The sequence below is a fragment of the Carassius carassius genome, chromosome 41 (assembly GCF_963082965.1).
Source record: "Carassius carassius chromosome 41, fCarCar2.1, whole genome shotgun sequence".
Taxonomy (NCBI): Eukaryota; Metazoa; Chordata; class Actinopteri; order Cypriniformes; family Cyprinidae; genus Carassius; species Carassius carassius.
The window spans coordinates 24,521,843-24,548,056 of record NC_081795.1 but is presented as its reverse complement, the minus strand read 5'-3'; the positions used below and the strand labels follow the sequence as shown (position 1 = coordinate 24,548,056).

The window sequence follows — 26,214 nt, the reverse complement described above, 5'->3', positions numbered from 1 at the left end:
ATATAAGCAATAACCACGTGGGCAGCGCTGTGTCATATACCATAACTGTGCACAAGATGTTTGAGTCTCAGCTCCAGAATGAAGCTCATTAATGACGTTATCATCGCCTAGTCAACTTAAACTGACTTTCATCACATAAAAGTCGATTTAAAAAAATCAGAAGTCTTTCAAACCTAAAAGGTTCATCACAGGGAACCCAAAAATGGTTCTTGGAAATTGCATTGCTGCACAAAAAAAAAAAACTTTTGCAACATTCTTTTTTGAGTGAAAGATTTATAATTAGATTAGGTTTAGAAAATTATGTCAGATTTTCTATTTATAAGTGAACTCTCCAGTTAAGGGTTGATTTTTCTTCAGTAAATGATGTTGGCAGCTGTGGTTGAGTTGTGGTGCTTTTTTTTTTTTTTTGGAAAACAATTTTTTTAATTAATTAATTTTTGTTCTTCCATTAAATTTCTTCATTCTGCATTTTCACATGCAAGGAAACCACAGCTAGTGGTAGCATGTGGTTTCGAAATCAAAATATCTTTTCCATCTGACATATGGCCAGTGCTCATTTCCTTTGTTGCTCTTGATTTTACAGAATGCTGATACTTAGCCCAATGCCTGTTGGAGGCCTCTTGTTTTCGCGGTTTACAGATGGCATCTTCTTCAAAAGCAACTCTCTGAATCTCCTGCACATGAAAAAGTAAATGACAGGATCCAGACACACATTGAGGGCTGTCAGGAAGAGCGTAGCTTCTTTCAACTGGAAGAGGATGAAACAGCTGTAGGAACTAAAATCAGCTTTGGGCATTTGGCTTAGTGTGTAGGGCACACGACAAACGTGGTAGGGAACAAAGCAGAAGATGAACACAGCCAACAAACTAAAGATGCTTCGATTTGACCGCCTTCCCGTCTGGCTGCTATCCTGTTGCACCCGTTTGTAAGAGCGGTACACGTGACAGGCGATGGAGGTGTAGCAAAACACCATTAGCAGGAAAGCCACCCAAAAGATTCCAACATTGAAGTGGACTGAAATTTCGTGCCAGCGCTGACCCAGGTCGCTCTTGACGGCCATGCAGGAGAAATCCTCAGGTATGGGCTGGTCAGATAAAATGGAGTTTGGCAGCATGAAGAACATCATGATGCACCAAGTCAACAGTCCAAGAGCCTTCGCTACCGAAATGCGCTGCAGAAAGGAAGACACGGCAGAGGTGCTGCGGACAATTTTAAAGTAACGTTCCAAGCTGATGAGGCTCATGAAGGTTATTCCTGTGTACATGCTTAGGTAAAAAAGCACAGCAGTGTAGCGGCAAACTATCAGCTTCAGCTGCAAGCCACCATACCCGAGGTCACCTACTACACGCCACGGGTAGGTAAACAGCATCAGAACATCTGCCACCAACATGTTTTTTAGGTAAACTACTAAGGATGAAGAGCTGGGAACCCTGCAGAAGATCCAAACGGCGAGTCCATTGAGAATAAAGGCACATGCGCAGATGATGGTGTAGAGTACAGGCAGAACCTGATGTGTGAACACACTGCTGACATTCGTACAGTTTTTTGATTCAGTCTGTGTAGTATTGATGTAGTCCATATCTAAAATGGGAAATAAAATAACTTCTTTAGCTCTGATGATATCAAGAAATATTGTGACACGATTCAATGTTTTAACTTCTGCTATGCGTTTGTGCTTATGTTCAGAAATTAAAAGTGCCATTTATGCCACTTTTATGAATAATCTTTGTAAAGTCCTTTTCCTCATATGCTTTTATTTCTACTTCAGATTCTCTCTGACAAACCACTGATTAAATTATTATTATTATTATTATTATTATTTAGTATTTTGTCTAATCCAGTACAAAACCAACCTTGTGAAAAAGTACACTTAAGCATACTTTATATTTAAATAAACAGACATTTTGATTGGTAATGACAGTCATACGTAATTTCATGACAACAGAAGCAAAACAACTCTATTTGTACGCTCTCTAAAGGGCACTAAACTTCAAAATATAAATAAAGGTCATAATAAGGTGCTTGCACATACGACCTATAGGGTTGTTTTTTGTTGGAGGACAGTCTGACATGAAAACATTATTGTTTAAATGTATATTCAATGCAATTAGCTGAACTTAAGAGTGTTCTATTTTTGACCTACTTAAGCAGCACTTAAGTACAACTTTATATGTCATTTCATAATTACTTCTGTCGTCTCCAAACTAAAATACATTTCATAGAAATTAAACTATATGTCATATATTTAAATATATTTGAATTACAGCTTTGCAATGTTGAAGTTGCAACTAGTACATTTAAAAAAAATGAAATATATAATAACACACAATTAAAATTATAATTAGTTTACATGTACTTTATTTATAACTTATTATTCTACTACATGACATAATAATCAAGAAATCAAAGTAAGTATTCTTCTTAAAAGCATGGCAAAAGATTTTTAGAAAAATAATTTAAAATGTACTTTAAAAGAAAACTTTTAATTTGGTATTCCAAAGTGCATTTTATTTTAGTAATATTATCCTAGTAGTGTATACTTTAAAATTTTAAGTACACTACAGGTGCACATTCTATACAATTCAATACAATAAAGTTTCTAACATTCTGTCTAATGTCTTTGTGTCATATTTTTTTTAATTTTTTTTCATGTAAACTACTGCATTTCTTTTTATATCTGCTGTCTGTATTGAATGTCTTTAGCCATATCATGGTGCTATTTGTACTCAATTTCAAAATTGTAAATCCGTCAAAGTAACTTTATCTCATATCCTGATATTAGATGGGAATAAACTATAATGCAATTAATTACAAAGTTTTCTCACGATGATAAGAAACTTACTTGAAGAGTTGAGTCACAACAGAGAATAAGAACAGCGTTGTGAACAGCCACAGACGATATTTTAAAGGAAAGGGGCGTTGAGTTTGAGACAGGAACTAAAACCCAACCTGAATGGCTGGGTTTGTCTTGTGGGTGACACTTGCTCAGAACTGCAGGAGTTTCCTAGCACTTATGTCTTTACACAAACAGCTTCCTCCACCTTTTCTCCAACATAAACCCACAGGACAATGTGATAGCTCTTTCATTGCTCATTAGAGTCAATAGTCCCGGTTGTGTTTCAGTAAACCGTGTTGTCTCAGATGTTTCTAAATTCAAAAGAGCTTTATTGTCAGCACATTCGTACACAAGTATACAGAAGAATGAATGATGCTACAATGAATGGTGTGAGAGGTACAACAAATATGAGACAATATATAGGACAAATCTCTACCTGGTTCTCATAGCATAAATGTACCTGGGTGCACTTTTAGTGAGACGTGAAATACATACCAATAAGTACATATCACGGCAGTTTCCGTGATATGTACTTTCGATTAATAAAGCATAATTTTCACACAATTACTTGAAGAATATCATGTTATGACTTCAAAACAGTATTAATATGCTGGGAGATTTTAAAACGGATGCTTTTGAACGTTCACGTCGCACATGTGTTTTTATACCAGTTTTGCCTTAGGTAACACTATCGGATAGGGCTGTGCAAAAAATCGAATGCGATTTTCATGCACATCTCATCAGTAAAGACGCTCCTGTAATTAGTAGTATATCTCCAGCACGTGCGTTCGGATCAGGGTTGCCAGGTTTTCACAACAAATCCTGCCCAGTTGCTTCTCAAAACTAGTCCAAAACTAGCCCAATCGCGTTTCCTGGAGGTTTCCAGGATGATAAAAATTGTTTCCCGGGGTAAAAATATACGTTTTTTAAACGTAAAAATTAGGTAAAATTAGCATTTTAGGGGCTTAATATCACGTTATTTGTATTGGGGTCGCTTCGACCCGCGGACATGAAAAACAACCACAGACTTGGCAACACTGGTTGGCATTTACTACACCGAGCCGTAATTCACTGACAATCTACACAAAATCGATGTTAAAATCGCAGGCGATTCTTTGTCGATTTTGAAAACGATTTTGTGTTAGTTGTCGGTAGACTACGGCTCTGTGTAGTAACTGCCGCTCCACCTGAACCAGTGTTGCCAAGTCTGCCATTGTTTTTTGTGTATAAAAAAATTATATTTTAACCCCGGGAAGCAATTTTTATCGGGGAACCTCCTGGAAGCGCTATTGGGCTAGTTTTGGACTAGTTTTAAGAAGCAATTGGGCAGGATTTGTTGTGAAAACCTGGCAACCTCGATCTGAACGCACGTGCTGGAGATATACTTCTAATCACAGGAGCATCTTTACTGATGAGATGCGCATGAAAATCGCATTCGATTTTTTGCACAGCCCTACTATCGGGTAGGTTTAGGTTTGGGTTTGGTTTAGGGCATATTCCCAACACTGTAAATCATTAACTTTTAGCAACAGTCCACGGATATTTGAATTCTGATACGCCGCAATATGTACCAGAAGCAGCATAATAAAAACACAGCAATACGTACCTATATCAACATAATAAAAACTTGCCAGGGTTCACGTATTGAACCTGTGTTTTTGCGCCACTCAGTAGACATTTATTTTTGAAATTGCAGCGAAACGTGCATTAAGGAACAGTACATAAAAACGGTGTTACACAAAAAGTGCACAGAGGTACATATTTTTACTAGGTTGACAAATCTATATTATATATGATATTAAGAATTATACTTTATATAGTATGTTAATTTAATAATTAACACTTTTATTTTGCAAGAATGCTCGGAAGATGTACAAGAAAATAACTGATTTTAACTTTATGTGCCATACGCTATGTAACTTAGCTACTGTGTAATGTAAACACTATAATTTAAAGTAACTTCAAATTTAAATACTTTGCCATTTTTACAAATACATTAAAATCCAGTAAAATAAATTACAGTATAAAAAGAATGTTTACAAAATAAACACTTGATAACATTTACCAACATTTAACAGTTGTCTGAAAGGTTTTCCTAATTTATTATTATAAACTTTTAAATAATCCCTGCAGTCGCCCAATTGAGGATTTAGTGGGGGTTCAAAGTGGATTTAAATATGGATGTTATGTTTGTCAAGTACAGTTTAAGCTGGTCTTCTCTCTCACCCCATGCTGAGTGTTGTGAAAAAATGAGACAGTAATAAAGCAGCATAATATATCCCCTTTAATTCTGACATTTAATCGCCCTCAAGTTGTTGCAAACCTGTATGATTTTCCTTTTTCTTCTGAACACAGTAGAACATTTTTTTTTTTTTAAGAATGTTTGTAACCAATCAGTTACTGGACCACATTGACTTCCATAGTATTTTTGTCTTCCATAATGGAAGGCAGTGGCTACCATCAACTGTTACACACATCCTTCTTTTGAGTTTGAAAGAACAAAGAAACACATACAGGTTTGAAACAACATGATGGTGAGCAAACAGTGTCAGAATTTTCATTTTGGGGTGAATTTCCCTGTAATTCAACTTAATATTTACTTTTAACCCAGATCTCAATCTGATTAGCAAAATCTCTGAAGGTTAAGCTGTGCTCTGAAGGTCTTGCAAAAGACAAAGTGGATAAGTGGATCCAAACAGGCATTTAGTACTGCGAGCAGGACGGTCAGCTCCTTCAGGAAGTAGAAAACCTGCTCTGTTGTGCAGTCGTTCAGCAGGGGTTTGATGAACACGTATGGCAGTCTCACCAGATGATACGGCACAAAACACACGCAGAAAATGACCACCAAAACTCGCATGTTACGCTTTGAGTTGCTCAGCTTAAAATTACCATGCTGATTTGGTATCGTAAGCTGTGCTTGACAAAGCTTCCGTACGTTCAGCCAGTAAAACAGAATCAGGGATACCAGCACAAAGAAAAACATTAAAAAGGACATGATTTGCAAGGCCAAGTAGATCTGTATGAGTGAGTTGTTATGAAAGCTGTCACAGTCGAAACCACTGTGGGCTAAGGTTTGTTTATCAGCGCTGAAAAATGCAACAATGTAGGCACAATTAAGGCACAACAGGACGGCCCAGGTCATGGTGCAGATGTAGTGGGTCGAACGGACTGTTTGAAGCATGTGGGTCTGCAGTGGTCGTGCGATCTTCATGTACCTGAAACAAAAGAGCAGTGATTCAGTGTGTTATATTAATATTTTTAATTGTAATATTCCAACCGACAGCCAGTATACATTTTTGGCGGAAGTGATAATGTTCATGAGGGGTGAACTATGTTCGATTTTGGGGTTTTATAAAACATACTGGAGATATTTGCAATGCTTTTTGCTAAGTTCATTATACGTATTTACAGAATGAAGGTTATTTAGGTTATTTCATGGTATTAATAGTTACATGTCACTCAGAGACTGACATATTTAGCTTGTCAAAAGTGTCACATTAAGCTGTCACAAATCTGTAGAAAATCAAGTCAATTTTTTACCAGAAATGTAAAGATATTGATGCACAAAGTTGTTTATTATCTATTATAATAATAATAAAAAGATATACATTTAAAGCAATGAAAATGCAGATTGTGTAGTAAATTATAGTGGAAAACCACTTTTTCCTGAGACTGACCCTTGTTTATGAGCATCCATACCTGTTTGCAGCGATGTAGCCCATGAAGAGAATACTGCAGTACATGTTGAGGTAGGAAGTGGGAGCACCAAAGTTGCAGTAGATACGCTGAATTTCCATTGAAGTGCTAGCATATTTAGCAATGCGTAATATCAAACACAGGCACACAAACAAGTCGGCTATAGCCAGATTCTTCATATAGATTGTGATGCTAGACTGATTTATAGCTTTATAAAAGTATACATATATTGTAATGCTGTTGAGCACCAGGCTTGCCAGAAAAATCACTGTGTATAAACATAAGAAGAACGGACGTGCTGGCATTTCAGACAAGCCGCAAGATTCTTCAGTTGAATTGGTTGCATTGTGTTCCATGATTGAGCTGGACAGTGAACCAGACATGAAAGAGATATGCACCTATAGGAAGAAAGGTTACATTTTACTGTACATCCCATATGAAAAAAAAACACTTTGAAGAAGAACTTTATTTGTTGTCTATAGCATGCATGAACATATAATAGTAATCATTAAAAACTACATTGATAATGAATAATCATTATTAATATAGTTTTGATCTCTTGGTTAATCCATTGACGTTTGCATTTAGCATAAATGTGAGCTATTGTAAGATTGAAAATGTATTTTCTTGCCCCTGAAATGCATTTTAATATATATTTTGGTATATAAGATATATTTTGTTCATTCATATATATATATATATATATATATATATATATATAACACTGCTCGGAGCATTAATGGTCCCACTCTAAAAGAGTGTTAAAGTAACTCTGAAGCAGTGTCAATATTAATGAGATAATTATGTGATTAATTAAGTGCTGATTGATCATAAGTGATAAACACTGGATGTTAACAAGCAGAATCACCAAACGAGAAAATCACAATTTGTGTGTCAACATTATAGTGGTCAGTGTTTGCTTTAGTTTAAAATTAGTTTGGCAAGCCAAGAACAAAAATCATCACATTATAATGATTATGTTTTAATGTAATCATTGTTTGACCCGAATCACTGAACTCATTTACAGTCTTTTCTCTGAGTAAAACTTCCATTATTGATTGTAACAGCTTTGACTCCTTAATGAAAGAGTCTGTATTCTCTATACATTTTGTAGGCATCTCTTGCAAGTGATTCTGAATTTTTTTTATTAGAGAGTTTTAATTTTAGGCACACACAGATAACAAGAATCAGCATATGAATCTCAACAACGGTGACAAACAGCATATTCAGATAAACAGATCTACTCTGAACATCACAAAACTAGATACTCAAAATTCACATAAAAACTGCAAAAATAAAATATAGTTAGAATAAAAAGTTAACATGCTTTTTTGATGGTCACCATTGTTGTGATGCTCACGCTGATTCTTGATGTCTATGTGTCTAAACTAAAGAACTCTTTCTTTATGTAAAATTAACTTTCAAAACATGTTCTATTATGCCAAAAAATTTACTCCATGACAATTAGATCAAACCACAATCAATACCACATGATTGCCTTAGCTCTGGTGTGTATGTATGTTACAATTCAGTTACCACAGCCACACAAAACCTAAAGTAAATAATTGAAGGGTCAAGATCCCAACTAAAGCAAACACTGACCACTATAATGGTGACAGTATTGTGATTTTCTCATTTGGTGATTCTGCTTGTTCATAACTTAATTAACTTCTTAATTATCTCATTAACTTCAACTCTGCTTCAGTGTTACTTTTAACACTGCTTCAGAGTTTATATGTGTCCACACTCAGAGTGTTACATTAACACTGGAGATTTTGCTGTGTAATATCTAACCTCTTTTAATTCTTAATAATATTTTTTAGACACATAAAATTCAAACTGGTTAATATTTGCGCAAAGTTGGTGATGCTGTTTGTGGAGATGATTTATCATCTGCTGAGAACTTGAGTGATTTAATATATTTTATTTCAGTTGATTTCTTATAAGGCTGTGGCTAAAGTCAGTAGTTCTTGTGTTTCTCTTTTCTTCAGTGATTCTGCTTGAACATCCAGTGTTCATCACTTATGATCAATCAGCACTTAATTAATCACATAATTATCTCATGAATATTGACACTGCTTCAATGTCACTCTTTGAGAGTGGGACCATATATGCTCCGAGCAGTGTTAATTTAACACTCTGGCTTTTACTGTGAATGAAGTCCCTATGTGGCTTATAACATTATAACAGAATTTTCATGTCTGGGTGAACTGGTTATTTAAATACACTTGAAAGATAAACAACTTTTTGTAACACTTTGTTTCTTTATCTAGATTATTCATTCCTCAGTATTCACGTTTTAGTTCCCGTCTGTCTTGGTTTCCTGTTCTCTACCCTTACCCTTAGCAAAGCCTCAATTGACCACACATGCACTCTAATCTATTTAATGCATCATAGACATACGAGTGATCATTTATCAAAACTTTTAATCTTTTTTTTCATTGCTATCGCTGCTATTTTAAACTATTATTCTCTGCTGTCAGTTTCTCACTAAATTGTTACATAATGTTACAATACCTAATGCAAATATGCATCTCATTTCGCTATTCTATATGATAATTATTATTATTATTATTAATTCAGGTTTATTTGAATAGCGTTGTTCACAATACAAATCGTTGCAAAACAGCTTTACAGAAAATTAACTTTCTACAATTTATTTAGTCGTAGTTTATCAGTGGTGACTGTCAGTTAATGTACATATGGCAGAAATGTATGGACGTAATCAGATGAATCAAATGTAATCAAAATATACATAAGTCTTTGTTATACTGAGAAGAATGAAACTATATTCTTCCAGGCATGATTATATCAATATGTTCATGTTTCAATTTAAACTTTTAGCCAAATATCACAAATATAAAAATACCAACATGTTTAACAAATCTTTTGCAACATTATTCTAAATGTCACATACCAGAAAAAATAAAAAATAAAATCATGATTAAACTCAATTTGATCTGGATTAATTCATTTTTACTGTCATTTCTTCTTTTTAACTACTTTTAGGATACTTGTGGTTACATGTTATTTCAAACAAAGCAAGACCTACCGTAACGCTCTGTCCTGAGGCTTTACAGACGAACACTGGCTATCACTTCCTTAAATACAGGAAATTCAAGCATCTTTAGTTTGTCAGATGTTTTAGATGACACAGTAAAACAGTATTAGTTTGTTTGGTAAATGGGAAGGTAAGGTTAATTTGCATATCAGAGCCACTGTGAGAATTAGTGACACTTTTCACAGAATCCGCAGATTGTATTCCTGAAGTTATACAACTTTGAATCCTGCTCATCAATTTAGAAATTTCAATGAACTTTAAAATGCTTTCTTAATTCAATTCTGACTTAAAACTTATGTCAGCTAACAATACATTGCATTCGTCTAAATAAAGCCAAATTACCTCTCAGTTTAGTTTTACTTGAACTTAAAGCATTAGTACATTTAGACAGTAAAATACAATTAATGCAGCCTTGGGGCGCATTCTTAAAAAAATAATAATAATTTATGAGATAAACCAAAAATATTCACTGTTAAAAATCTTAGTGTGAAATTACAGTGTATTCTGGCTTAATAATTGCATGACTTTCACAGTAATTTCACAGTTGGACTTCTCTTGTATCTAACTGCACTCTCAGAAATGTATTGTGAACAAACAGCATCATACTGTGTTTCTACAGAACAGATGAACTCTGAAGGCACACAGTATGCAATGGAGCATAAATAGAATATGTTGTAGAGTTGTTTTTTAGTGGTTTTACTAACCAGTTTGACTATTTTTGTCAGACGTCTACAGAAGCTCTTTTTGAGAATTAACAGAGGTTTAGATGTTGATGTTTTATTTGAAAATGTTTGGTCACCATTATTGTGTTTAGTGTTTGGGTAGTCTTTAGTTGGGTAGTTTGACTCTTGGATTAGTAAGTTTATGGTTCTTGTAATAGTGTTTACTAAAACACATAATTTGCTATAAAAAGAGCCATAAACAAAGATAAGGTAGTATAGTGTTCATCATCAGAAAGAAGAGTGATTGAGGACTCTTGTGGTTATATCCAGCAACTACTTTCTTTCCACAGATCAGACATTCTGAATTTTCATTTTTAAATACATTTTGGGAGAAAAATCTTTCGAGACACATGGACATCAATAATAAGCATATGAATCACAACAATGGTGACACGCTTCGTGCAGCAATGCATGCTGGGAGCCACCCCAGTATAAAACTCATGGCTCCCAGCATGCATTGTTACATGAAGCATGTCACCATTGTTGTGATTCATACGTTGACACACACGCGCACGTGCGAGTGAGTGAAGTTTTTTGAGCTCATGTTTGTTAAATGATTGCTATAGTACTGCTGGATCTGGGTTTGTAATATGAATGTACCAAAGGAACAACATGTTAAGATTAAAAAAACATCAGTGAATCAGGTTATTTCATGTTGATTATAAAACCAGCAACAAATAACAGCCAGCACCTGATCTCATGTCACTTTAGCTTTCTTTGATGCTGCAAATGTGCTCGACAAACACACTATCACAGCAGCCAAAGAAGACAAAAGATATAATAAGAGTTAAGAGTCCAACTAATGTAAACACTAATCACTGTTATGGTGTTTAACTGTTATGCTGTTATGGAAATTTAACAGATTACAGTTAAACCCCTGTTAATTTTAAATAAGAGCTTTTGTAGATGTCTGACAGAAATATAGTCAGTCTGGTTAGTAATACGTGAAGCTGGTAATGCTGTTTGTGGAGTTGTTTAATCCTCCTCTGCTGAGATCTTGAGATATTTAATGCGCTGCCATGCATTTCACCATTTGTTGCAGTGTGGTGCTTATTCCAACCAAAATTCAACATCTGTCTGATGTCGGAATTTGACGTCAAACAAAGTTGTGTTTAGACGTCAACCCGACTTTCATTTTCAACCAAAATATGACGTCTGACTGACGTTGGATTAGTTGGAGTCCAACGTCTTCCTGACATCACATTGATGTGCTGTGTCTGCTGGGTATGCTCATGTTGCACCATCTCGTGTTGGCGTTTTTACAATTTTGCGCATTATAACCAATTCCACATGAGTCTGTTGAGCTTAGGAATGCAATGGCCAAACAGAGGCGATCAGATGAGTCCTCGGTCAAAGTTATCAGCCCTGTTGAGTGCGCTCGCATCGCTGACTGAAATCTGGACTCTTGCAAATCTCATCATAAACAGCAAAATGCAGATGTACGTAAAATGTAAGAGATTCATTTTGCAATGTAGACATCTTCAGTGATTATAAGGACAGTTTTTTTCAGAATACCCAAACTCGCAATAGATCAAAGTTAGTGATAATGTCACTTAGCCTACTGGCTATGTAATTTATTTGTTGTTTGAGTAACTATGGAAAGGAAATGTTATATAATTATTCATTTCTAATGTTTTAATTAAATTATAATCACGTCACTGACAAATTCAGTCCCATATTTTATTACCCTACATGACACCCATGTCTGATTCTTGCCTAAAAAGTCATGATGCTTGTATTTAATAGATTTGGCTGCTGTTATCCTCACCCTGCTCTTGACCCTTAACTTTTTTAACATCAGTTTTTCTTTGGCCATTCTAGCTGTGTGTTTCTAAAGCACATTTGTTATAATAAAACTTGTTTGTTGTTTGTGTAAGCCATCTGAGTAGGTTAGCTGTTAGTTTTGCATGATATATAGTGGTCTTCTGATGTTATGAAAGTGACGTGACATACAGCCAAGTATGGTGACCCATACTCAGAATTCATGCTCTGCTTTTAATCCATCCAAAGTGCGTGCACACACGCACGCACGCACGCACACACACTGTACATGCACTCCCCCCACCTACAATTCCTGCCGGCCCGAGACTCAAACTCACAACCTTTCGATTGCGAGTCCGACTCTCTAACCATTAGGCCACGACTCCCCCGGCAAATAGTCAAACGACAGTCAGATATTCAGATTATTATTTTTTTTAATTACTATTCATTATGTAGAAAGCATGTTGTATGAAAGGAAAACTAACGAGGCTTTATATCTAATTAAAACTGAATGCAAAGCATGCATTTTATAAATGCTTTTAACATCACTTTGTATTCCAGTCAAACACTGCAATTTCAAAATGTTTTGAGAATGTTATTAAAGGACTGTTTGCTCTTTTGGAAACTGAAAGTGAAAAACTGTTTATTGGAAATTGCTTCACTGTTTTGAAAAACAAAAAATGAGTCAAACAACCCTTCTTCTTGGAGGTTATAAAGTGGCAACAGCCGATTCTTGTGATTTGTTGCCTGACTTGTGGTGTGTTACAGTCTAAAGCATGTGTTTTCTGTACTTGGTGCTGAACCACATCAGGTGTGCCAATCGGAGTCAAGCTGAATGCTGAATGAAGGGAAGTAAGTAGATTAGCTGTTTTCCCCAAGAGGAACAGTCCTTTGGCTACTGTAATGATCTGATGACATGTTTCTAGGAATGCAATGATATTCTTTGCTTAGAGTTCCTTAGAATATGACAGCTGATTAATTGTACACCCATGTTATGCCATCAATGGACAAAGTGCTTTTTACAAATAGCAAACTTTTATGTCTTTTAGCGTAATGTACATTATACTGTATATGTTGATGAAAACACTACTATTCCTAATAATAATAATAATAATTCTCAAAATCAATTACATGCATGGGAAAATATAGCAAAGAAACTCACTTTTATTAGTCAATAAGTTTGAATACTTACTAAATACTCCATTGAAAGAGATTACTTACATGTTAATGATTAATCATTGTATAAGTATATGATGTAAAATACACATTTTAATAATGAATTTCATTCTCATATTTTAATGCATTATTTAATTTAAATGTTCATGTTTTTATAATTAAAATTATTATAAATAGATTTATCCATAAATGCATTATATATACAGTATATATACATATATAATTTATAAATATATACATTTTTTAATACATTTGTATATTAGGAGCATCTGAAGTTGTTTATGTAATTACCAGTGACGTTTCGTCTGGTCAGTGTGAACGTCACTAGTTTAAATCACACGGAGCAAGCATTATCAGAAATATGACCTAGCGGTTAGCGCGCATGATCTGACCTAGTTGGGCTCACACCATTCATGAGATAAAGTTGGGCTCACGTCATGTCTCAACCCTGATCAACCCGTAAACCACATTAGGTTCTTGTTCTCTCTCTGTTGAAGAAAAAGGCCAAAATGTAAAACCATTGCAAAAACATTTAACTTCCTTTTTCTGTTTCTTCTTAGTTGTATCTGTATTTCTATAGAATCCAATTCTGCCAATAATTTAAAGAAGTATGTGAAAGATTAAAATAACTGCTTCTCAGCACACATAAATAAACATATTTTCACTCCCTGAAAGTCTCTTCTGTGCGACACAAAATAAGGAACTTGTAAACAGTTGCATCAAGATTCTTCATAATTTCTTATTTTGCATTTCATGGAAGACAAAAAGTCAGACAGGATTGTGATGACATTAGGGTGCATGAATATCTTTTTTTATATTTATTAGAAGTGATATATTCTATAAATATATATAAAGAATAGTTCAGACAAAAATTTACTGAAATGTGCTCTCCCTCATGCCATCCAAGATTAGGATGAGTTTGTTTCTTCACCATATTTGGGAAATGCAGCATTGCAACATTTACTCATCAATGCATGCTCTGCAGTGAATGGGTGCCGTCAGAATGAGTGCTTTTTCCAGTGATACATTTTTCTTGTCTGAATCAGGAGAGAAATCTGCATGGATCAAACTGTTTCCCAGCCCAAACTGTTCTAAACATTTTAATGTGAGAGACAACAGAAGGTTTTTCTCTGGAGGAAGTGTTATTATGGAACATGGACTTGAAGTTAAACAATGCCTTGATGGATTTGTTTCTTACAAACATGCAGCTTTTCTCTTCACAAGACATTCATTGATAAACTGGAGTGATGTGGATTGTAATGTTTTTATCTCTCATTCTGATGGCACCCATTCACTGCAGAGGATCCATTGGTGAGCAGGTGATGTGACGCTATTTCTCCAAATCTGGTGAAAAAACAAGCTCATCTACATTTGCATTTTCAACAATTTTTCATTTTTGGAATGAACTCTTGCTTTAAGCATCTCATGCTGACTGAATAATTTTAGCACGATCAGATTGCCGAAGCTCTCTGATGCATGCAAGAGGCTGCAAGATTACCGTTCCTGTGCTTTACTCCTTCAAAAAAAAAAAAAAACAATCCACTCTGAGTCACTGTGTTGAAGGGACAGGGTTTTAGCTGTAAATATTTGGGTGACCAATCAGAGCAAGTTAGGGAAGAAAGGTAAGAGGAAAAGAGAGGAAAGTGACAGCTGTGACAGAGGAGACGCCAGCAGAGAGAAACTATAGAAGAGCAAAGAGGAAGAGGATGAATTACATCCTGAAAGCCCATAGCAGGGATTGCCTCAACTCAAAAGTTATTTTAAGTCCGTTGTTTACAGAAAACTGCAGTGCTAATTCTGTTTGAAATGGAGCCCTTATAACAGTGGAAAAGTTCAATACCCTTTTGTTGCCAAGACTTCATAACTTCAAATGTTATGTTTGTGTGTTTGTAATGTATTTTAAAGCTGTGATCACAGCACAAAATAGTTCCATACACAGTTTGAGGACAGTAAGTGGAATAATTCTCAATTATGTTTTATTTTTATTACGTCTGTATCTTAGTTTATAGTCTGTAAAGCACAGTGGTCAACTCCACCACTTCAAATGAAATGATAATGATTACTTCCATTGTTTGTAATTGCAGGTGCTGCCAGTTTCATAATTTTTAATAAAAATAAGAATAATAAATAAAATTATTGGCACACAAGGCACTGATACTGGAGACAGGAATGAACTTCACAAGAACAAGTATATTGTTTGCACATGTTTATTTACATTAAATGTAACATAACTGAAATAAAAAGAGCACAAGTATAGATCTTGAACTTCTTCAAGTCTGTCAAAATATCATTTAGTAATTGCAATGTCTTCTGATCCTTTACTTAGGAAGGTGTGCTAGACACTGATTAATTTAACAAAAATACTATACATATTAATATATTTTGCTATTGTATTTTGGATTGATACTTTCAGAAACTTTTCTATACTTTTCTGATTATATAATGGTAAATGGTAAATATTATAATAGCAACAGTGATCAGCAATAATTACAAGCCTAATACTCACAATAAAAATAATAGTCATATAGATCATAACACAGTCTTGGAGGTAAGTAGTGGATCATCCTTCATCTGAAATGTTTGTCTTTTCATTCTGAAATGCGAATGGCAAATGTTGGATCACAATAATTAGGAACCACAGTTTTCACAAATCTCTTCACTTGATTGAGATGTTCTCTTTTATTCTGGACTGGGCAGTGATTGTAATATCGAGCAGATCTTGCAGTATTAAACACGTATTTATACCGATTTCATCAGGCTCCAATTCTTCAAAAAGAACATAAAGAATGGCCTTCTCCAAACCAATTTAATTATAATAATTTAATTGAGGTTCAACAAATAAAAAACAGATGCAATACGGAAAAACAAATGATAAAGCTTGGCTTTGAGTCAGTATTTGCAGTGTTGCACTTCTTTTTCAGGACCTCTGCAATTCGACTGGGCATGCTCTCAAGCAACTTCTGGGCCAAATCCTGACTGATAGCAACCCATTCTTTCATAATCACTTCTTAGAGTTTGTCAGAATTAGTGGGGTTTTGTTTGTCCACCCGCTTCTTGAGGATTGACCACAAGTTCTCAATGGGATTAAGATCTGGGGAGTTTCAAGGCCATGGACCCAAAATTTCAACATTCTGGTCCCCGAGCCACTTAGTTAACACTTTTGCCTTATGGTACGGTGCTCCATCGTGCTGGAAAATGCATTGTTCTTCACCAAACTGTTGTTGGATTGTTGGAAGAAGTTGCTGTTGGAGGGTGTTTTGGTCCCATTCTTTATTCATGGCTGTGTTTTTGGGCAGAATTGTGAGTGAGCCCACTCCCTTGGATGAGAAGCAACCCCACACATGAATGGTGTCAGGATGCTTTACTGTTGGCAGGACACAGGACTGATGGTAGCGCTCACCTTTTCTTCTCCGGACAAGCCTTTTTTCAGATGCCCCAAACAATTGGAAAGGGGCTTCATCGGAAAATATGACTTTGCCCCAGTCCTCAGCAGTCCATTCACTATACTTTCTGCAGAAGATCAATCTGTCCCTGATGTTTTTTTTGGAGAGAAGTGGCTTCTTTGCTGCCCTTCTTGACACCGGGCCATCTTCCAAAAGTCTTGTCCTCACTGTGCGTGCAGATGCGCTCACACCTGCCTGCTGCCATTCCTGAGCAAGCTCTGCACTGGTGGCACTCCGATCCCGCAGCTGAATCCTCTTTAGGAGACGATCCTGGCGCTTGCTGGACTTTCTTGGATGCCCTGAAGCCTTCTTTACAAGAATTGAACCTCTTTCCTTGAAGTTCTTGATGATCCTATAAATTGTTGATTTAGGTGCAATCTTAGTAGCCACAATATCCTTGCCTGTGAAGCCATTTTTATGCAACGCAATGATGGCTGCACGCGTTTCTTTGCAGGTCACCATGGTTAACAATGGAAGAACAATGATTTCAAGCATCACCCTCCTTTTTAACACGTCAAGTCTGCCATTCTAACCCAATCAGCCCGACATAATGATCTCCAGCCTTGTGCTCGTCAACATTCTCACCTGAGTTAACAAGACGATTACTGAAATGATCTCAGCAGGTCCTTTAATGACAGCAATGAAATGCAGTGGAAAGGTTTTTTTGGGATTAAGTTAATTTTCATGGCAAAGAAGGACTATGCAATTCATCTGATCACTCTTCATAACATTCTGGAGTATATGCAAATTGCTATTATAAAAACTTAAGCAGCAACTTTTCCAATTTTGGCCATGACTGTAGCATTTTAAATACAGTTGCTCCTTTATGCTTAAGGAAGGTTAAGGAAAACAGTATGACACCATGGTATAATGAGCATACTCGCACCCTAAAGAGAGCAGCCCGAAAAATGGAGCGCAGCTGGAGGGAAAAAAACTAGAAGTATTTCGTATTGCTTGGCGGGAAAGTAACCTATCCTACAGAAAAGCATTAAAAACTGCTAGATCAGATTAATTTTCTTCTCTTTCTGAAGAAAACAAACCTAACCCCAGGTATTTATTCAATACAGTGGCTAAATTAACAAAAAATAAAGCATCAACAAGTGTTGACATTTCCCAACATCATAGCAGTAATGACTTTATGAACTACTTTACTTCTAAAATCGATACTATTAGAGATAAAATTGTAACCATTCAGCTGTCAGCTACAGTATCACATCAGACAGTGCACTATAGACCCCCTGAGGAACAGTTCCACTCATTCTCTACCATAGGAGAGGAAGAATTGTATAAACTTGTTAAATCATCTAAACCAACAACATGTATGTTAGACCCTATTCCATCTAAGCTCCTAAAAGAGGTGCTTCCAGAAGTCATAGATCCTCTTCTGACTATTATTAATTACTCATTGTCACTAGGATATGTCCCCAAAACCTTATTAAGCCTCTCATCAAAAAACAAAACTTGACCCCAAAGAACTAGTTAATTATAGACGGATCGCAAATCTCCCTTTTCTGTCCCAGATACTAGAAAAGGTAGTATCCTCACAATTATATTCCTTCTTAGAGAAAAATGTTATCTGTGAGGATTTCCAGTCAGGATTTAAACCGTATCATAGTACTGAGACTGCTCTCCTTAGAGTTACAAATGACCTGCTCTTATCATCTGATCGTGGTTGTATCTCTCTATTAGTACTATTGGATCTTAGTGCTGCGTTTGACACAATTGACCACATCATTCTTTTGCATAGACTTGAACACTTTGTTGGCATTAATGGAAGTGCATTAGAATGGTTTAAATCGTACTTATATGAATGCCGTCAATTCATAGATGTGAATGAAGATGTATCAAATCGATCACAAGTGCAGTATGGAGTACCTCAAGGCTCAGTTCTACGGCCTTTACTCTTAATGCTTTACATGTTACCCTTGGGAGTTATCATAAGGAAACATGGTGTTAGCTTTCACTGTTATACTGATGATACTCAACTCTATATTTCTTTGTGGCCTGGTGAAACACACCAATTTGAAAAACTAATGGAATGCATAGTTGATATAAAAAACTGGATGACGAGTAATGTTTTATGGGTAAATTCTGAAAAAATAGAGGTGTTAATTATAGGACCTAAACACTCTGCTTGTAATAACCTAGAACACTGTCTAAGACTTGATGGTTGCTCTGTCAATTCTTCGTCATCAGTTAGGAACCTAGGTGTGCTATTTGATAGCAATCTTTCTTTAGAAAGCCACGTTTCTAGCATTTGTAAAACTGCATTTTTCCATCTCAAAAATATATCTAAATTGCGGCCTATGCTCTCAAAGTCAAATGCAGAAATGTTAATCCATGCATTTATGACCTCAAGGTTAGATTATTGTAATGCTTTATTGGGTGGTTGTTCTGCACGCTTAATAAACAAACTACAGCTAGTCCAAAATGCAGCAGCAAGAGTTCTTACTAGAATCAGGAAGTATAACCACATTAGCCCGGTCCTGTCAACACTGCACTGGCTCCCTATCAAACATCGTATAGATTTTAACATATTGCTTATTACTTATAAAGCCCTGAATGGTTTATCACCTCAGTATTTGAATGAGCTATTGATACATTATAATCCTCCACGTCAGCTGCGTTCTCAAAACTCAGGCAATTTGATAATACCTAGAACATAAAAACCAACTGCGGGCAGCAGATCCTTTTCCTATTTTGTGCCTAAACTCTGGAATAACCTACCTAACATTGTTCGGGAGGCAGACACACTCTTGCAGTTTAAATCTAGATTAAAGACCCATCTCTTTAACCTGGCTGACACATAACACACTAATACACTTCTAATATTTAACTCCGTTAAAGGATTTTTAGGCTGCATTAATTAGGTAAACCGGAACCGGGAACACTTCACATAACACCCGATGTACTTGCTACATCATTAGAAGAATGGCATCTACGCTAATATTAGTCTATTTCTCTCTTATTCCGAGGTTACTGTAGCCACCAGATCCAGTCTGTGTCCAGATCAAAGAGTCACTGCTGTCACCCGAATCCAGTACGTATCCAGACCAGATGGTGGATCAGCACCCAGAAAGGACCTCTACAGCCCTGAAATACAGCAGAGACCAGGACAACTAGAGCCCCAGATACAGATCCTCTGTAAAGACCTTGTCTCAGAGGACCACCAGGACAAGACCACAGGAAACAGATGATTCTTCTGCACAATCTGACTTTTCTGCAGCCTGGAATTGAACTACTCGTTTCGTCCGGTCAGAGGAGAACTGGCCCCCCAACTGAGCCTGGTTTCTCCCAAGGTTTTTTTCTCCATTCTGTCACCGATGGAGTTTCGGTTCCTTGCCGCTGTCGCCTCTGGCTTGCTTAGTTGGGGTCACTTCATTTACAGAGATATCGTTGACTTGATTGCAAATAAATGCACAGACACTATTTAAACTGAGCTGGATGATGACATCACTGAATTCAATGATGAACTGCCTTTAACTGTCATTTTGCATTATTGACACACTGTTTTCCTAATTAATGTTGTTCAGTTGCTTTGATGCAATGTATTTTGTTTAAAGTGCTATATAAAGGTCACTTGACTTGACTTGACTATTTAGCTGCCATAGTTGCAAATCTTGCTTCAACAGAACAGAGTGTATAACGCACCACCGTTTCCATTTAAAAAACGTTGTATTTCCATTTAACCATTTTGTTGGGGCTGATTGCAGCCCTGCTCATACAATGGGGCAAACATGACAGTGCCAAAGCCAGTGAAAAAAATGCATACACGTTACAGTCACTGTACAAAAATAAAATAAAATCATACACAAAAATGCATGTTCAAAAGTTTGGGGTTGGTAACATTTATTTTATTTTTTATAGATTTTTAAGAAGTCTCTTATGTTCACCAAGGCAGCATTTATCTGCACTCATTTCATTAAAAGAAATATAAGATCTAAAATAGCTGTTTTCTATGTGAATATCTATGAAAATTTTATTTATTTTAGTGATGCAAAGCTGAATTTTCAGCTTCATATCTCCAGTCTCACATGATCCTTCAGAAATTATATTTTAGTTCTTAATTTATTAATAATAATAACTTTTTTTATATATAATAATAATTTTAAAAAGAATTTTAAAAATGGTGAATTAAATACTATTTCCTAATAAACAAACATATTGATAGGAGAGTAAAGATGTTGGCCATTAGGATAAATCAGCTGTGCTGCTTGTATATTTCATTCAAATAAATGCAGTTTGCTGGAATTTTGTGAATAATGCTTTCCTTCACACAATGAAGTGTTCATACAATTAGTTGTTTAATCTAGTAGAAATCAAACAATAACATAACATCTATTAACACTCAGCATTTCCTCATCCCAGTATTTTATCACATACATACATCATACATTAAATTACACGCATGACTATACAGTGCATACATACCAAAGTGCATTCTGAATATATATTACAATAAAGAATATTTTAAATTCTTACAAAACAGCTTATTTGTATGTGTGAGTTTAGTAGGTTATTCAGAGTGTTTAATCTATTCAAGGGTTTCTGGGATACAGAGTTTCCCATCACTAGTGTCACTCTCAAGCATCTGAACTACAGGAAGACTGGACGTGTGCGACGAGATGACACTTCAGGGACCTGAAAACTGGCTTTCCTCATCCACTTCCCATTTCTATTTTTTCCTCTCTGTTTAAAATAAGTTGAGCAGTCAGAGCTGACTGTTTAACCCAAAAATGGCGTTCTCATTCTCACATGGAGATGAAAATAACAGAACCTCATTTTAAGCAGGAACAACCTAAAAAGAAGAGAAAAGTATATATTTTGTTAATTGTTAACTTTAGAGTGGATTTTTGACCCATTTAAGTGATACTTAAGTACATCTTTACATATAAATTCATCAAGCAGTCATGAAGGTGCACTCTATTTAAGCAGCCTTTTATTTCATTAATATTATATTATCCTAAAGTAAGATTTAGTCTTTTAAGATTTGAAGTACACTACAAGTGCACAGTAAATTGAATAAAAGTGTTTTGTTCTTACGAGGGAAGGCTCTATGTAAAGATCTGTACCTTATTCTTGCAGACTCTCGGTCCACACATGAACTCCAGTAAGGCGGCGAGGAGATGAAGAACGCAGAAAACCAGCTCAAGGCCACTTGCTGCCATGAGGACGGAGAAAAGAACCATATTCCAGATCACAACCCCTCGAGGATCAACACAGGCGGACGACCACCGCTCCGGAGTGTAGAGGTAGAGCTTCTCTCTGCGTTAAGACACACAGAGGAACATGACGTTATTTAATATGCTTGAGTGCATTGGACACAAATCAAAAGAACAACACACATTAACACTACATTACATGAGAGATTTAACTTGACAGCACACACTCTCAAAGCTATCTTCTTGGTCTTTAACTGAAGTAAAATTGCTTTAATGCAGCTTTTTATATGTATAATGCTTTGATTGGTGAGGTCACGTCAGGTATAATGTGTTTCTCAGTGTTTCTCAAAACTACACTAATGTTGAGGATGAATGATTGTGAGTTCTTACACACCCAGTTTTGACTTGTTTTAAAGGCCGTCCCCACTCCAGACCGTCAGTGCTGTTGTGTAAACAGAGGGGTCCCAGAGCCAGCCCCGTCCCGCTCGCCACGAAACACACGCCAGCTCCCAGAATGGCCAAACATGCGTAGCCCATCTTACGCAAAACCTGGAAAAATCACCAAAAAAAAAAAAAAACTGTTTACAGGATAGCTCCCAAAAAATCCCCAAAACATTTTGTTCCATGACGTGGCATCATTAGGACAGGATAATTGTTCAAAACTTAATTATGTTAATCAATTATTGCTAAAATGATGATAAAGCTTAAGAAGAAAACACAAAACAATTCCACAAAATACAATTCTCTGACCTCAACAGTAAAATAACAGCATCGATTCATTTCGTAGTGTGTCGTAAAGCCTCGCGCCGCCACAAGCACCTGACAAAACACACGACACGGATGACAATTACATCAAGTGTCCTACTAAAACCCTCCTGATAGCACTACAAATACAACAACGAAATAATATGTATAACACATACTAATAAATGTAACATGCTTTTTATTTAATAAATAACATATATAGTTTATTATTATATATTACATTTTATTCTGTTATATATTCTGTCTATATTCTATTTAATATAATATATATCATTATTTTAATTGTTTTATTCTATTGTATATAACATTTTATCATAAAGCATTATTACTTCATTTTAAAATAAGTAACTATAAATATAATAATTTAATTATAATAATAATATTCTTATTTATAGTATGTATAAATACATATACAATATTCTAACAACAATAATAACAAATAATAATATACACTTTTGTTCTGCACTTGTTGTTAATATATGATCTAAATGTTTTATGATGTTATGGATTAGTATCGGATCTCCTACAAATCCAATGAAAGGACAGAAAGCTCACCAGAAGCCCTGATGCCCAGATCCCAGAGCACCACATGGCCTCTCTGGTCACATGACCCTCTGTCAGGTACTGATACTTCAGGTCAGGAAACAGCAGCAGTGCATTTGCCAGCATGCAGACGATGGCTGTAGGGATCAGAGCCATTCCCACAGACCTGGAGCAGTGACCGGTGCACATCTCAGCTTCCCAGCGATCCTGCAACCACACAACATCATAATGGGTGTTTTGTCATCAGTATTATATGAATTTGATTGAATCATTAGATAACAATGTAACCAAGTGGCATCTGCAAATCAAAAGGATGCCTTTCTCAGTTTGTATTCAGAGTTTTACTCAGGTTTAAAAAAGTCTACATAAATGATGTTGTATATATGATCAAGTGTCCAAACACTGGACTCGCTGTGTGTTGAAATAATGAAAAATATCCTACCTCGAGAGAGCAGGTGCTGTGAGGAAAGCTCACAAGAGTCTTGAGCCGTGAGTCTTTGATGATTCCAGGATGAGGAACGTTTCCTGCTTAAATACAGCTGAGTGTTTCCTTCCCACAACTCAGTGACACACACGCAAACAGCTGAGGACGGTGAAACTAAAACAGTCACGCTGTACTGATCAAACTACAGTCAAACACTGACTGGTTAGTGGAACCGTCAACTAATGGAGAACCAATCAAACCACTTAAAAGACACCATATACACAAGAGAAACAAAAGCAGTGCACGCAGCCGTTTTGAACAAAGTTTTACTTTAATGCACGTTTTAATTCTGTTTTTATAATCTTTGGTTGTGGTTTAAAGTATGTGTATTTTGACGTGTTGACTAACATACTAAAGCTGTAATATATTTTCATTTAATTGCAATTAACATGCAGTTGAGTGTGCAAAAACATTATATTCAGTTCACAGTTAAGATTTAAAGCATATTATTGCCAAGTATTTAATAAGTACTTTTTTTTAAAAGTATATTAAAGTGCACTTTTGTTCCACAAACAATGGTTTCAGAAGACTATGTATAGTGTGCATGATTTGAATAAACAGTGCTATTTTTAAGATATTTTATTATGTATTTTGTAGCTTGAAATCTCCAGTGTGATTATAATTGCAGTGACTAGTCCAACTCTTCAAAATCTCTCAAGTCAGTCATTTCAGTTGAGGGTGAATGAATAATATCAGACGTTTTCACCTTTAACTATTATGATGCAATAGAGAATTGCAACTTTGTTTTTCACTGATTCATTGTGATGCACCATTAGCACTGAGCATACCTCTGCAATCTTCTTGCTTTGGTTCGAGTGTGTAGTTTGTCACATTTATGCATCATATCTGCTCCACAGTTTACAGCACAATCTTTCACATTGCTTTCTGGGGATCCCATATTTAAATGACTTGTATTTTGTGCTCTTTCTTTAAGATGATTAGATATCTGCCACTGTGGTTGTGTGCCACAGCCGGAAGCGAACTGTGTGAGCAAGCGATGATGCAGCTGTGGTGCATGTAAAGCTTCAGTCAAATGACCAGAGCTCCATCAGTCAGCGAGCTCAAATCCAACCCACCTCAGTAACCACAACTTTGTTCACATTCAAAACTAAATGATATGTGAATATATATGCTGAGAATATGTGGTTGTTACTGACTTCAAACTTCAAATCAGGCATGATAATGAATGTTGAATAGTTCATCCAAAAGATTTGGGTCGTTCTGTTGTGGAAAGAAGTTACTGATGCTCACTAAGACTGCGTTTTGACAAAAAAGTACAGTAAAAACAGTAATATTGTGAAATATTATTGCAATATCAATACTCACTCCAGTCTTCAGTGTCACATGATTCTTCAGAAATCATTCGAATAAGATGATTTGGTGCAAAAAAATAAAAATAACAATGTAACACTTTTGATCTACTGAATGCATCCTTGCTGAATATATTTATTTATACTGTTCCCAAACTTTTCATTTGTACTATATATACTGTACATGATTAAACGTGAGATTTAAAAAAAAAAAAAGTATTTTCGATATTGCATTTGCGATTATCATTGCACACTTTAAATAGAAATAATTTCAACACCTTACATTGCTATCATTTTGGACATCACTGCTTTCTGTGAAGCACTGGGGGATTTTTTTTTGTCACCAGAAGTGAGTATTATTACTCATGTTGTATGAAGATGCACAAGACTCAAGCAGGAAGTGGTAAAAGAAGTCCATAACAGGTTATAAGCAATGCCAGAAGGAAGCAACTGAGTCGTTGGAGTTATTATAAATGTAAGAGACAGAAAAGTGATTAGGGAAGACTAGACAGATCATCTGACAGACTCTTTCCCAGGATTCACATGACAGTTCAGAGGTTAACACTTCTCAAACTAGTGATTGTGCAATCCTTGTACTGAAAAGTCCCACAGATGGCCATGACAATGCAGATCACCAGGATCTGAGATTAACTTGAGAGTTTCATTTGTTTTGAAATTGCTAGTACAGAGATTATTGTGATAGTTTAGTGCACATCCATTCATTTGGATTACAGTTTTGAAATAAACTAATAATCTTTGTGTGCTTTGCATATTTGTCTGTTATACATAAATTAATCAATGATTTCTGCAAACTATGCATCTATTTTCAAATCAATATATAACTGTTCATAATCAGCATACCCTGTTCATTGTGGAAACAAACTGATTCTGTAAAAAACAAACACATGGTTAAAATATGACTAGCCATCTTACAAGCAATATTCACTAAGTTAAATACAAAATTACATGCATGCTTTTATTTATTATGTACTCATTCATATTCTGATCACTTATATAGAGAGAGCATGAGTGTTCAGCAGTGTTTAAAAAATATGGAGTAATGATCATAAAACCTGAAATAATTGGAGAACAATATGAACTTCGATATCTCCCCAGACCGAACAAATCATCTGACTTAAACCATTGTGGATAGTTTGAGAGAAGAGTGAGAAACAGATCCCCTCCTCAGACATCTCTGAAGCAGCTAGCTATATATATTTATATAAAACTAAGCGTGTGTGTGTGTGTATATATA

The 26,214-nt window shown here is 35.7% G+C and overlaps 3 protein-coding genes across 3 annotated transcripts; all 3 read right to left on the bottom strand.

Moving 5' to 3' along the window:
• Positions 1-476: 476 nt before the first annotated feature.
• On the bottom strand, positions 477-1,700 carry LOC132123370 (P2Y purinoceptor 14-like). The gene has a single exon (XM_059533947.1). The coding sequence runs from the start codon at positions 1,577-1,579 to the stop codon at positions 578-580; it is 1,002 nt and encodes a 333-aa protein (XP_059389930.1). The 5' UTR covers positions 1,580-1,700; the 3' UTR covers positions 477-577.
• Positions 1,701-5,459: 3,759 nt separating this feature from the next.
• LOC132123260 (P2Y purinoceptor 14-like) lies at positions 5,460-6,047 on the bottom strand. Its single transcript, XM_059533822.1, has one exon. The coding sequence runs from the start codon at positions 6,045-6,047 to the stop codon at positions 5,460-5,462; it is 588 nt and encodes a 195-aa protein (XP_059389805.1).
• A 15,001-nt stretch (positions 6,048-21,048) lies between these two features.
• LOC132123369 (transmembrane 4 L6 family member 5) lies at positions 21,049-23,715 on the bottom strand. The gene is made up of 6 exons (XM_059533946.1): positions 23,608-23,715; positions 23,178-23,372; positions 22,608-22,676; positions 22,252-22,406; positions 21,768-21,960; positions 21,049-21,493 (listed from the first exon to the last, which is right to left on the bottom strand). The coding sequence occupies exons 2-6, from the start codon at positions 23,352-23,354 to the stop codon at positions 21,479-21,481; spliced, it is 609 nt and encodes a 202-aa protein (XP_059389929.1). The 5' UTR covers positions 23,355-23,372; positions 23,608-23,715; the 3' UTR covers positions 21,049-21,478.
• Positions 23,716-26,214: the final 2,499 nt, after the last annotated feature.

Coding starts and splice junctions, on each gene's coding strand:
- LOC132123370 (XM_059533947.1), bottom strand. CDS start 1,579: ATGGACTACATCAATACTACACAGACTGAATCAAAAAACTGTACGAAT.
- LOC132123260 (XM_059533822.1), bottom strand. CDS start 6,047: ATGAAGATCGCACGACCACTGCAGACCCACATGCTTCAAACAGTCCGT.
- LOC132123369 (XM_059533946.1), bottom strand. CDS start 23,354: ATGTGCACCGGTCACTGCTCCAGGTCTGTGGGAATGGCTCTGATCCCT. Junction 22,407..22,607: donor GCTGTTATTTTACTGTTGAG/GTCAGAGAATTG, acceptor TGATTTTTCCAG/GTTTTGCGTAAGATGGGCTA. Junction 21,961..22,251: donor TTAAAACAAGTCAAAACTGG/GTGTGTAAGAAC, acceptor GTCTTAACGCAG/AGAGAAGCTCTACCTCTACA.